The 13,153-nt window shown below is 41.3% G+C and overlaps 1 protein-coding gene across 2 annotated transcripts in view; it reads left to right on the top strand.

Moving 5' to 3' along the window:
* Window positions 1-9,671, top strand: part of mmaa (metabolism of cobalamin associated A) — a 147,602-nt gene extending 137,931 nt beyond the window's left edge. The window contains exons 2-8 of one of the 2 annotated variants that reach the window (XM_061057322.1): window positions 1,452-1,476; window positions 1,703-2,114; window positions 3,002-3,124; window positions 3,364-3,534; window positions 4,312-4,397; window positions 5,549-5,698; window positions 8,577-9,671. In XM_061057322.1, coding sequence (XP_060913305.1) covers window positions 1,724-2,114; window positions 3,002-3,124; window positions 3,364-3,534; window positions 4,312-4,397; window positions 5,549-5,698; window positions 8,577-8,888 — 1,233 coding nt within the window. In that variant the 5' untranslated portion in view covers window positions 1,452-1,476; window positions 1,703-1,723 and the 3' untranslated portion in view covers window positions 8,889-9,671. Of the gene's footprint in view, window positions 1-1,451; window positions 1,484-1,702; window positions 2,115-3,001; window positions 3,125-3,363; window positions 3,535-4,311; window positions 4,398-5,548; window positions 5,699-8,576 lie in introns of both variants that reach the window. The other variant, XM_061057314.1, reaches the window with a different exon arrangement.
* The last annotated feature ends 3,482 nt before the right edge of the window (window positions 9,672-13,153 follow it).

Genomic DNA, 13,153 nt, shown 5'->3' with positions numbered 1-13,153 from the left:
CAGTGGTTTCACAGTGGATAGTACTGTTGCCTTTCCAAGACTTTGCATGTTTCTCCCAAATTCCACAGATAAGCAGGTCAGGTGGACCAGAGACTCGGTGCCAATGACTGAATTTGAAAACCGAATCTAGTCAGGGCTTTGAAATACACTTATCAAAGTCAGACTAGGCAGACTTACATTTCAGTAAACCTTATTTTTCTTTTACTAAACTCAGGCATAGTATTTACTTATAATTGCAATTCCTTCCATGTCCTTTGCTAGTTACTGAGCCTATCAAGTAAAAGTACATTTTAATAACTACCCTTGGAGTATCCCTTCTATTTTGAACGTTTACATGCTTTTGTTTCTAATGAATTAAAATTATGGTTTTGAAGAGAATTTTGAACAAGTTTTTTTTCAAGTTTTATGTCATAAAATGTCGTTATGCTTTCAAGACAATAAACAAAGTAACAGTACATCAAACCTGAAACACATTTGAAAAAATTGCAGCTTTAATGCATGCATTTTGTGTCATTCCTTTTATATTTATTTACATATGGAAACTAACTTTAAGATAACAATACTCAGTATTTGCGACAATGTGTTATTGTCTGAAATGAACTTATTCAGTTATTCACCTCAAGGGCTCAGTAGCTTGCAATCCTTTACAACCTTTGGTCTGATCAAAGATTTTGGAGGTGTGTAGTAAACAATAAATAAACCAGTGGCTTTTGTATAATCAGTGATTTCTCTTGGTTAGACGGATTGTTATGTTTATAATACCTATGAATTTTATTTAGTTTAATATTGGTGAGAAAATCTTAGTTGTTGGAAAAGATTGTGAGATCAAAATAAACCTCTGCTGCCATCTGCTGGCAAAAGTCGGATACTGTCAGTATATTTATAAAAAAAAAAGACAGTTTCATAAGCAAAACAGTGAGGAAAATGTAAAGACAGATGATTGAGATAATATTAATTTGATTTAATTTAATATAAAAATAATAAACAACTTAAAGAGCTAGGGCATTTTCTTACATATTGTTTTCTTCAAGAAGTTTCATTGCATTTTCATTTTTAAGTGACTTTTAGGGCTTTTATGTCAGACAGAAGCTCGTTAAAATATACACACAACTTTGGATTTACTTTCCATGTACCTGCATTTGTGTTTGTAACATTTCCAAGTTCACCGGAAATCATTCTTCTAATTTTCCATGATAAGAGTTGTCCCATTGAAATACATATTTTTGCTGAGGAACATTTGGGTAAAGCCAGTCATGTACATTTCGCCAGATGGCTCACGGATACTTACATTGTGAAAATAAACGATCAGTAATCTTCATTAAAACACACAGCGGGTTGGTTTCAAATCCCAAAACATTTTACTCTGAAACTTTTCAACCGGAAGTGTTAGTTGGGGGGGGGGCGCGGCCGTATATAAAGTAACCGGAAAACAGGAAGAGTGTGGCTGAACCAACCTGCAACACCTCCATGTAGCGGGTACGAGGTCAGCGTGAATTGTTATTTAAGTCTGACTGGACAATTTCTGTAAAACTTTTCCAAGCTATATTTTGACAACTGCATTTGGTGTGACAGAACCATTAGTTAGTTAAATGTTAAGCAGAAACGAGCTGTATGCAGTGTGCGAAGTAATTGTGCCATTTAGATGCAATAACATCTTGGTGTGAAAGAGTCTACACATCAACACTTTATCCTTGTCTCCTAGGTGCCCCAAATTTGCTGTAAAATGAGAGGGTTTGGCTACTCCCTTCGCCGCATTTGCGCCCCCCTTCCCTCCTCATTCGCTGTCCCCTCATTCACCAGGACATGCTGCCTCAGCCGAGGGGTCTTCACCGGATCCAGCCTCCTCGGTCACAGCGGTCAGCACAGGAGGAGTGTGAGCACAGCCCTCAGACAGCCCATACAGGACCTGAGTGCGCCAGAACAGAGACTGCTGGATAAGCTTTATGAAGGGCTGATCGGGGGACAGCGGGCATCTCTGGCTGAGTCCATCACATTGGTGGAGACCCAGCACCCAAGGAAGAAAGAGCTGGCCCAGGTGCTGCTGCAGAGGGTGCTGGCCTACAGGAGGCAGCAGGAGGGTCGTAACGGAGGGAAGCCGGCGGCCTTCAGAGTAGGTGTGTGATCCGAGTTAGCTTTTGTCAAAACAACATTTTTTTCACCATGATGTGTGTTACCCCCTCTGGCTCATGGCAGGTAACAAAGGAGGGAGGCCACACAGAATTACTCATTCAAATAATAATTTAATTAACAAAAAGGGTCACATATATACATACATATATGAAGGTCATCCAGTTGACAATAGACCATAGACAAAAAAATGTACAGCTGTTTGCAGCATGCCCCAGCTGAGAGAGTGAGCACATCTCTTGGACAGGCCTAAATAACCTTCTGTAGGCCCTACTCAGCTGAGCAGGCACCAGCTGACGACCCTCCCAGCTCCACTCACATCCCAGCTCCACTCACCTGGTTAGAACACAAGGCTGAGAGAAACAGGAAACACGAAGACAGACGGACAGAGTGGGAGCAGAAAGGGAGGGGTCGTCACATAAGCAATTAAACAAAGTCAAATAAAACACCTGCCAACATGTATACGTTTAGAAAAAACAGTATACCATTTATAATAATGACATTTGGCATTTTAAAAGAAGGGTTATTTAGACTGTGTGTATGTTATAGACCAGGGGTGGGCAACTGGCGGCCCTCGTCAACCCTCAATGTGGCCCTCAGGTCAATTTTCATATATCAAAACATGACAAAATCTGCCATGAAATCATGAAAACCAGAAGTATGTCCATAATAATATTTGATCACTGGTATATGTTGAGTTAAATTTGAGACATAATTGACTGTAATCGTTTTTGTATCCTAAAATTTGGCCCCCTGGCAGTGAGAATTAAATGAATGTGGCCCCTTGCTGTGACTGAAGTTGCCCGTCCCTGCTATAGACATTGCAGTTACATGTGTGATATGAGCATAGCCATCCATCTTAATATTTACTCAGGTCTGTCGGGACCTCCAGGAGCAGGGAAGTCCTCTTTCATCGAGGTGGTGGGCAAGATGTTGACAGGACGTGGACATAAAGTTTCAGTGCTGGCTGTAGACCCGTCGTCCTGCACTACAGGAGGTCAGACCGTCAGATCATCATCACACGATACTGATAAAGAGCAACTATTCATTTCTTGACAATGTGAAATTGATTCATGTGATTAACCGGAAGGTGATGTGCAAAGATTTTCTATTTTTTAAATGAGTACTGTTTGTGTATTATTTGGTGCCTTAATTGGGCCATAGGCATTTGTACCTCAGCAGTAGCACTACTGATTATTCTTATTGCTGCATACTGGCTCATCCCTCCTGCTGCAGGGTCTCTGATGGGTGATAAAACGCGTATGACTGAACTCTCCAGGGACATGGACGCTTTTGTCAGACCATCTCCTGCCTCAGGAACGCTTGGTGGAGTCACCAGAACGACAAATGAGGCCATTGTGTTGTGTGAGGGTGCGGGATATGACATTGTCCTTGTAGAGACTGTAGGTAAGACACTGGGATTGTCAGTCAAAACTCGAAGTGACGCTCCAGATATAGTAATGCATTTTTGTCAAAAGACTGTTTTTTGTTTTTTTTTGTCACCCTGGTTTTGCACCTTTTTACTTCTCTGTCAACTCACTACAGGTGCACATTTCTTGATGTTCATCATCACCACCAGTGTTTGCAGAAGATGCTGACTAAATTTTTGTGTGTGTTTTGTTTAACAAATAACCTCACAAAAAGCACTCCTGTTCTTATACTGCCTAACAAGACGTGTGCTGACAAAAGTTTGTTTTAATATTGAGAAAGAAAAAGCATCAAACGGTCTCTGCCGTTATGGGCTGTGATTCTCAGTACTAGAGTTTTTCTGCTCAGTGCTACAGACACTATTCGGTAAAGTGTTGAGGTTTGCTGGCTGAGCATATTCATCAGACACCTTCTTTGCACCTCGGAGGCTAAAATGTATTCACTGTGATGAATCTAAAGTTCCTGGGCACTAATGATTATTCAAAGGAACTTCTGAAAATGTCTCGACCAAAGCCTGTTTTTTGTTGCTACACATCTTTATCTTATTATTATCTTATTATTATTATTATTATTATTATTATTTTGCTTCTGTTTTTTAGACTGAGCGAAGGAATTCAATGGAACTTGCTTTAACCTTAAGGTGGAAGCGTTTGGTCAATCATCTAAGATGCTGGAAGAGATAGCATAGACTTAGCATCCTACTACTTTATCATATTTCTGGTCAGCCGTTATAATGAAATCTCTCTATGTTTCCAGGTGTCGGACAATCAGAGTTTGCCGTGGCTGACATGGTTGATATGTTTGTGCTGCTGATTCCACCAGCAGGGGGCGATGAACTTCAGGTCAGTGGAAAAAAAGAACATCTGCAAAAACAACAACAAATTTGTGTCAACTGTAATGAACTGCAAGAACCAGAATATAACATGTGCTAGGTTGGATAATTCCCCTGTCTCCTCTGACAGGTAATAAAGATGATTCTGTTTGGGGTATTGAAGCAGAATCTGTTTTTTGTTTTTTTTAAATGTCTTTAGAGGGCCATCTAATAATGTCCTGGGCCTGGCATGCATCCTGTGAATTGTGTTACATGTGAGCGTTACTTATTGAAACTTAATATAACTGTGTTTGCTTTACAAGTTTTAGGGTGAAGGTTTTTATGGAGCTTTTTTAAAATTGATTTTTGGGCTTTTGTGTTATTGTAGAGATTTGATAGTGGATAGAGTCGGAAATCAGGGAAAGAAGTAATTTAAGGATACCTTTCCGATAGAACAGGACAGCTGTCATTAAAAGTAACCCCCCCCCCCCCCCCCAAAAGCTGTAAACCTAGGGGAAACACTGAGCTGATGATTGAGGACAAAAAGCATTTACTAATTAAGATTGTTGAAACTATCTATCATTTCTGCATTTTAATGTCAAACTACTACCAAAGCAGTGTTGTATATTTGTTTTTATTCTGATTTTATACTATCATGATCGAAAATATTTCAAGGAATTAAAAAAAGGAAATCCATAATGTCATTCAAGGTGACTGTTTTTTTTTTTCAGTACCTGTCTTCTGGAGTAACATGATCAAAGTTAGGACGGATGTCAGCAAACGTTTGCACAGAACTAGCGTAACTAGTAGCTGTTTTTTTTGGAGTTTATGCCAGGTGTACAGATACCTGAGGTGAAATTACAGTTTTAAAGGTGACGGACACTTCTCAGTGGAAAATAGCCGACATAAGCTGATCTGCCATCATTGTTTTTGATCAGTCAGAGGTTGGCACAAGTGAAAAATCAATTGCAGGTTGCAATGTCAGATTTTATAGTTTTGTTTTTTTTCCCTCAAGTAAACTGGCAGCCAACCCCCGGCACCATGCATCCATCTCTGCCCAAATATCTCTCAGCAGATTAGCAGTCTAGACATCAGATTTATTTACAGCATTTTAAGAAGTTAATGACCACTCCCCCCCACCCCCCTCACCCACTTTGCCTTTATGCCAAAATCTCTTCCCAGGGTATCAAGAGGGGCATCATAGAGAGGGCCGACTTGGTGGTGGTGACAAAGTCGGATGGGGACCTTGTGGTGCCGGCTAGGCGGATCCAGACTGAATACACCAGCGCACTCAAGCTGCTCAGGAGACAGTCCAAGTCCTGGAACCCTAAGGTGGGCGAGAGTGTGTGTTTTTACTGTGTAATGTTGGAAGGGAGCAACAACAGAATGTTTAAGCCTTTAAACAAATGAACAGGATAATTGACACGTGTAAAAACATCTGACCTACTGGGGAGACACAGCAGTAGAAGAACTGCTGCATCGACCCAACAAGCCTTCCCACAGAGAGGTCAGCTGACCTAGAGGGAGGCAGGAGGGACCATGATGGTGGTGGTGGTGGTGGTGGTGATGATGTCATAGCATCATGGCTTCAGTGCTGCAGTGTCTCATCCCTCCCTGCATGTCCCAGCTCACCCACCGCCGCCTGCCTGCATGCCTGGCCTTGTCCCTTTGTTTTCCCAGCCCAATGCAGCATCTGCCCACTGGGCACGCTGCCAGGAAACACCCCCCCCCCCCCCCCCCCCCCCACCTCCCACTCCTCCGATCCCCACATCTCCCGATCCCCCAGTCCCTGCTCCTGCTGCTCTGAATATTCAGCTGCTGTGTCATGCCTTTCTCTGATAAGAAGCCTGCACACTCGACATAAAAGCTGCTTTTCCTATTCCCCTCTCTGAGTGTATTCTTACCTTTGCCTTCTTGCCCTGTTTTGTGTCTGTCTGTTTGGTCTATTGCATCATCATCTGGGATTTCTTTACCTTGTTTTCATCATTTGGCCTGTCATTCACATCCTCACTTGGCATTAAAACATAAACGACATGGTAGACATTAAAGCTTTACTCTGTAATCTACGAGACCTAATACTATGCTACTTTTTCTAAAAGTAAAATATCTACTCAATACGTTTTTTGTTTGTTGTGATAGTAAAAGAAAAACTATGTAACAAAAGTTTCAAGAGCCCAGTTTGAAATTTCGAAATGCTTTGTTGTCCATCCAATAGTGGGCGTGGCCTGTAAGTAACAGATTTTGTTTTCAGCCGTTTTAAAAGCGGACTCTCTGGTCATCAAAAGGGCTCGTTAAATAAACTTTTACGTCAGCTTAGGGATCAAACAAAAAGTCTTAGATTCTGTACACTAAGTTTTGGATCTGGAATTTAAAAAGCTTGATCTGTGTCTCTCGCTTGTCCTTTAACCAGGACAATGAACAATACGAAACTGCTGTAGTGTCCCATTGTAGGTTCAGCTGCTGTTTTCATAAAGGACAAATTCAGATATGGTATCTTAAAACCTGGACAGATAAAAGTAAACCATTCAGCATGGCTAGACACCAGTAGGGGTAGGTGGTGTAATCACGTCTGTGTTGCTATGTGCAGCACATTGAGTCTTATAAAGTTTGATTTCCTGTTTTTGCATCAGACTCGAATCAAGCCGTAGTAAAAGGATAAATGTAATGATGTAATTAGAGGATTCATAATTGGCCGTTCAGCTCAGGCCTCCAGTATTTTTCAGACCTTCATATTAGACATTGTTGACTGCCAGCTGATGTAAAATGATCTCCAAATGAAGCTTGTAATTTCACTCAGTTTAGCAGTGGGGGGATTGTTTATTGAAACTGTTGCACGGTTTATTTGACATCAACAATGCAGACTCATCGAGGTTCTCTCGTTTTTACTCACAAGTGTGTGATGAAGTGATTAAAACAGATTGTTAGCCGTTATACAAGCTGTTTCATGGCTCCTAGACTACATGTGTGAATGAATGCTGCTTTTGTTTTCCTAAATCGGAGGCACTTTAACTCTTGTGTCTGCTCTGAATTTGAATGTTACCCTGAATTTCATCATTTGCTCTTCATTCTTTAGCAAGCTTTAACAAGTGACTTTTATCCCCAGGTGTGCTTGTGTGGCTGTTATTATGGAACACTTGCAGTTTGTAAAGAGTCCTGACAGCTTCCTACAGGAATGAGGTGCTTTGCAGAATAGTCTTTATTAAAGTAAACAAAACCCTCAGAGTAGAGAGAAAAGCAGCATCCTTAAAATCATGTCTTGGCTAAAAACACGCTGCTCTGTCTTTGCAATGTCAGATTCTTTTTTCATTAGTTTTAGTTTTAGTGTTTCACACAGAACAATGCTTACACTTATCTTAACCTCTGGTTTGTTGACTTGTTTCTGAACAATGCACAATAAGCAATGCTCACATTAAGGACACAATTTAAATCTGTCCGGTCGTTAACTCTTATCTTGCTCGTGTAATCAATCAATCAATCAATTTTTATTTGTATAGCGTCAACTCATAACAAGTGTTATTTCGAGACACTTTGTGTAACTAAAAAAACTACAACAAATAACTTAAAAAATGTCTACAGTGGGATATTTACAGTAGTAAAAGGAGCGGCAATAAAAAGAATACGGACACCTGCCTGAACAAATTGAATCAACTGTATCTTGTGGACAATTTGGAGTCAATATAGAAAAATATGAAACCATTTGACACTCTACCTGTTGTATACAACTACTTTAAATTGTTACATTTTCAAAAACTAAAGTCAAATACAATTTTGGGGAATGTTAACCTTTTTTTGGGTCAATTAAAAAAAACAAGCAGACGAGATAAAGGGGGGAAAAGAGGGTGCACATACAACATTCTGTAATCTTTTTTTATTGACTCTTTTTCGTTTATGTACAGGAGTATCGCCAACAGATGGCCATAAGCAAGTGGTCACAGTATTAGATAAAGCTTTGCTGTATCTGAGTGGGAGGGTACAGTCGTCCTTTGCATTCAAAGGGGGAACTGTCCCATGAGTTTGATCAAGTTGTTGTAAAGATGTGCCATTCCAAACGTAATCCTGATGTGAAAAAAGAACGAAAGGCAGTACGCTGTGTCTCTTGTGACTGACTTCCCCAGGCTGAATAGTCTTTGTTGTAACTACTACTAAAAAAGAGAAAAAGGTTGGAACTCACATATGCACACTACAACCCTCCCGCTCACTCCTTCCTCAGGTGGTGCGCGCCTCCTCACACACGTTTGAGGGCATCCCAGAGGTCTGGACAAAGATGGAGTCATACCGGGATGCCATGCTAGCCAGTGGTGAACTGCAGGGCAGGCGGAGAGCCCAGCAGAGGGTTTGGATGTGGAGTCTGATCCAGGAAAACGTCCTCCAACATTTCCAAAATCACCCCAGTGTCAGAGACGCTCTACCCCACCTCGAGGAGCGAGTCACCAAAGGAGCCATCTCTCCTGGACTGGCTGCTGATCTGCTTCTCAAGGCCTTCTCATCATCATCATCATCATCATCATCATCGTCACCATAGTAATTAATGGGACCTTACTTTTGGAGAAGGGCCACATAGTGCCAAGAAAAGCCAAGACAGAATATGAGTATATGACCTTGACTCTCTGGTTTGCACAAAAGAGGCATCGTTGTTTTTCTGAAATTTAAAAGGCCTGAAATAAAATCAACCCACAACAGAACTTCAGTTTGTGCACGCTGTTATCCAAATCAGAAGAGAGCCGAGAGTGCTCCCACCAACTGCTCTAAGACTCGTCCACATAATCGGAGATTGGACGACGTTTTGTTTGACAATGCTGTGAGATGTGAAATGATTCGCTGCAAACAGGCTGATTTCTGAAGCAGATTCTGGAGGTGTCGTGGACCCAAACACTACAGACTCTCATGAGCAGGTTATCACAAAACAGAGGACCGTAACGGCCTTCTTGCTTCTTCACAGAAAAGTTTGCACTTTACCCATCACTCGACCTGTCGCACATACATATTGACATTTCAAATGGTGGAGGTATGATCAGTGAAACAAAATGAGTACTGTAATGTTCTGCTCATCATCATTGTTCAGTGATCAAGCTTCAAACTCTTTGGAATACAAAAAGATATGTGTAAAAGAAAAGATCAAGCTTAGCAAAACGGGCATTTTTTCATGATCACTTGTTGCTGAATGGACATTTCCTCATAACCAACACCTTTTTTTTTTTTTTTTTTTTTTTTTTAAAAAGTGGAACTGGATTTTAAAATGTCTTTAAATCTTTATTGTGCATTAATGAGTGGAAAATGATATTAAAGGAATGATGTGAATCTTAAATGGACAAATGATCAGTACAGAGAGCTTTTCTCTCACCTCGTGTTTGCTCGGGATATGAAAGAAGGAGGAATGATTTATGTAACCTCTACGAATATTAGCCCTGAGATTTTGTCAAAATGTAATGACATTCCCCCCCCCCCCCTCCTCTCCCCCTGAATGAGTCAGCTGTGCGTTTGCTTCATATTCAGCTAGAACACACTTTAATATTTTCTGAATTACTTTCATAATGCACTGCGCTCCTGGACACCAGAGACTCAGAGACAAAGTGAAGCAACACTCATAACCCCGCTGCTTTATTAAGTTGAACAGACATGCTGCTTTATTCAGGGAAGGGCTCACCTCAGTGTCAGTGACATGCGCTTCTATACAATTTCACTTCACTGTGATAATGTCATCTGTAAAATATCAGTGCGAACTAAGGCTGCAATTAAGCACCATTTGCTACTTTTATTAATCCTACCATTAGTTTATTCATCTTTCTTTTTATTTTTTTGGGGGATATTTCACGCTATAAAAAGGCCAAAACTGCAAAAAGATGGTCCAATAACACACAAATAGTCAGCTGAAGATCATTAAAAAATAGAGTAAGGAGCAAATCCAAACATAGAAGAGCCTGAAATACATTTTTCTTTTTACATTTGTGGATGATAATTGGATTATCAGATGGATAGATTTCTGCAGGTGCTAAATGTGCAATATCATGTGTATGTTATAATCTTGAATTAAATCAGCATATTATCAGTATGAACTGGTTGACAATATAATGCTAGCTTCTATTATAGACACAAAATACTAGCATGCAGAGGACTTTTATTGTCAACTTTAGCAGAAGTGTTGCTACAGCTCAGTCTTTGAGTGTTGTAGAATGACTCTGCATCATGTATCCAAAAAGAATAACTACATGAAAGGTCAGTGTTGTATGATCTGCAAATAAATAGGGGCAAAGGCTGAGCATGTCTTGCTAATATTCATCGCTTGCTCGTCGCCCTCCTGTGACCCCTTCAACCAAGTCTCCCTAACATTTGGGCCAGTAGATTTTCTTTTTCAGAACTCTGCTGGAAAACTGACAAAAAAATGTCATCAACTACAACCTTTTTTGGTAGAGATCTGGTTAGAGCATGACATTAAAATCTAATGAATTGAGTAAAAATAATGTAATTCAGGAGGTGTAAAACAATGAAGGTTAGTGTGAAGAAGTTTTTTTTAAGCCAACATAAGAAGTACAACTCAACTGTAGCGGTTTAGATTGTTTTGTGGTGGTTACTCGTTTCCTTTTTTTCTTCTCTTGAGCTCTTTAACAAACGAGAAATATAACCTCTCTGGTTCAACCATACAGAACGGCAGAACATACAGATGGCTAACGAGCTAAGTAGTTGAAAATCAAGTTACCTTCATGAACTTTTTTTGTATGATCAGTATAATTTTATATAATATAATTGAAAGTTTGACCTAATCCATTTAAAAAAAAATAGGTTTTTCTAAGTTGTTTCTTAAAGCCCAGAATCTCTGGTTTGAACTAACTACAGTGATTTGGTGCTATTTTTCAAACAGAGAGTCACAGAGACTAAGAAGAGAATAAATAAAGGCTTACTAACTTTCTCCTGGAGGCTGCACCCAGTAATGATCATATTTAATATTTTCAATAATGCATTTTGTTTCTTCATGAATATCAATCCCCCTTGGTATGACTTTATATTTATTTCAGCCACTAGAGGTCTCCCAACTTCCACTTGGCTCTGTATTCATTATCCTAATGACTGGGCCCACAGTGCCAACCACCCTCCTCCTCATAACGCCCCCGCCTCCTGCCCTCCATCCATTCTTCATTGAGGTTGCCTAGGGTGCCAGGTCACTGGGAGGTGAGGACATCAGCAGCTGCCACTCTCCTGGAGCACAGGCTGTACCGTAGCTGTCGCCCACAGTGCCAAACCCTCCTCGGCTGTTCTCAGTCCCCTCTGAAAAATGTGAGGGAGCACCGCTAGGACCAGAAAGGTTGAGTGCGATTGTATGGCTTTGTACCCACAACCTTCTCTCTCTCTCAAAAAAAAAAAAAAGCTTTTATTTTAAGGCAAAGATTGAGTTGAGTTCTATCCTAATCAAATATTTTACTTCATAGTTTTGCATTTGGAAACACAGATCCCAAGCCCCCCCAACCGCTGGACTGGCTCCCAGGTCGCAGCTCGTTTGCTCCTGCATAAGAGAGGAAGAATGCTGCTTGAATGCAGATGGATTCATTAGGTCTGAGTAACACCCTTCTCCTCCATCATGCTGACACAAACACATACACACTGTAACTGCTCTGGCTTTGCAGAAGGGAACAGTGAGTCCTGCAGCTCTGGACACACTCCACACACATACACACACACACACACACACACACACACACACACACACACACACACACACACACACACATGCATATACATACACACACAGTTGTCTCCACTGTAAACAACACCATGCGGTTCCACTAAGGAAGATTAACTCAAATGCTGCCGGATCGTGTTTGGCTATTTTAGCCCAAACACAGGCACCGTCCACATGTGTTTAGCATTTTCGCTGAATGTAAGCAGAGGACAGAGACGGGCTCTTTGATGAGGATTTTTCATGTTAAATCGAGGGGCTTACGTTTGACAGCCTTTCTTTGTGTCAGCAGTCTGTAGACAGAATGCTTTACTGGCTCGGGACGAAACAAAGCGATGCCCTCATACTGTTGCAATTGTGGTCCAAACACTCAACTTTTCCCCTTGGAATCCTCAAAGTCTGGATGGAGAGCTGAACAATGAGGCTGCTACGAATGTCGGTAAACAAGGCAAGCAGGGACGGACATCTTTGTTTCTCTTCTTGTTGGATGTTCCACTGTTGTATTTTGGTTGTTTTCTGGTCTGATCAGAGCAGCACACTGGGGGGAAATGTCACACTTGCCCTCCTACCAGGCTGATTTGGGATCTGTGTTTGTGTGTGTGACAACCGGTCATGGGCTGCTGAGCCACAAAGCCTCACCCTGTCCCTGCTATATTTGCTCTGCTCCTCACACACACACACACACGCACATGCCACCACACACCCTCCCTTCCTTTTCTTTTTTTTTGTTACACACACATGAACACCAGACCTGCTTTCTTCCTACACATCTTCTTCATACATACAAGCCCATCCATCCCCCCCCCCTGTCACACACACACACACGCGCACTCCTCACTCGCTGCCTGCCTTGTTGCCCACCCGACTCGGCTGGCTGCGCTGCTGTCTCTCTATAGTGACAGATGAGTGTGTGTGAAGCATTTCCTTCCAGGCTGGGGGCTCGCTTTCAAGACGGCTGCAAAAATGTTACAAGAAGCTGCACGCTAATGGGGTTGGAGAGTTGCAGCAAAGCCCCAAGTATGTACATGTGTGTGTGTGTGTGTGTGTGTGTTGTAGATGTAACACCCCACTCATTATACTGCTCTGATGGGTCACTGTGCAGCCTCTTTATAAGGAGA

This window comes from Labrus mixtus, chromosome 2, assembly GCF_963584025.1.
Source record: "Labrus mixtus chromosome 2, fLabMix1.1, whole genome shotgun sequence".
Lineage (NCBI taxonomy): Eukaryota > Metazoa > Chordata > Actinopteri > Labriformes > Labridae > Labrus > Labrus mixtus.
This window is presented reverse-complemented; position numbering and strand designations above follow the sequence as displayed.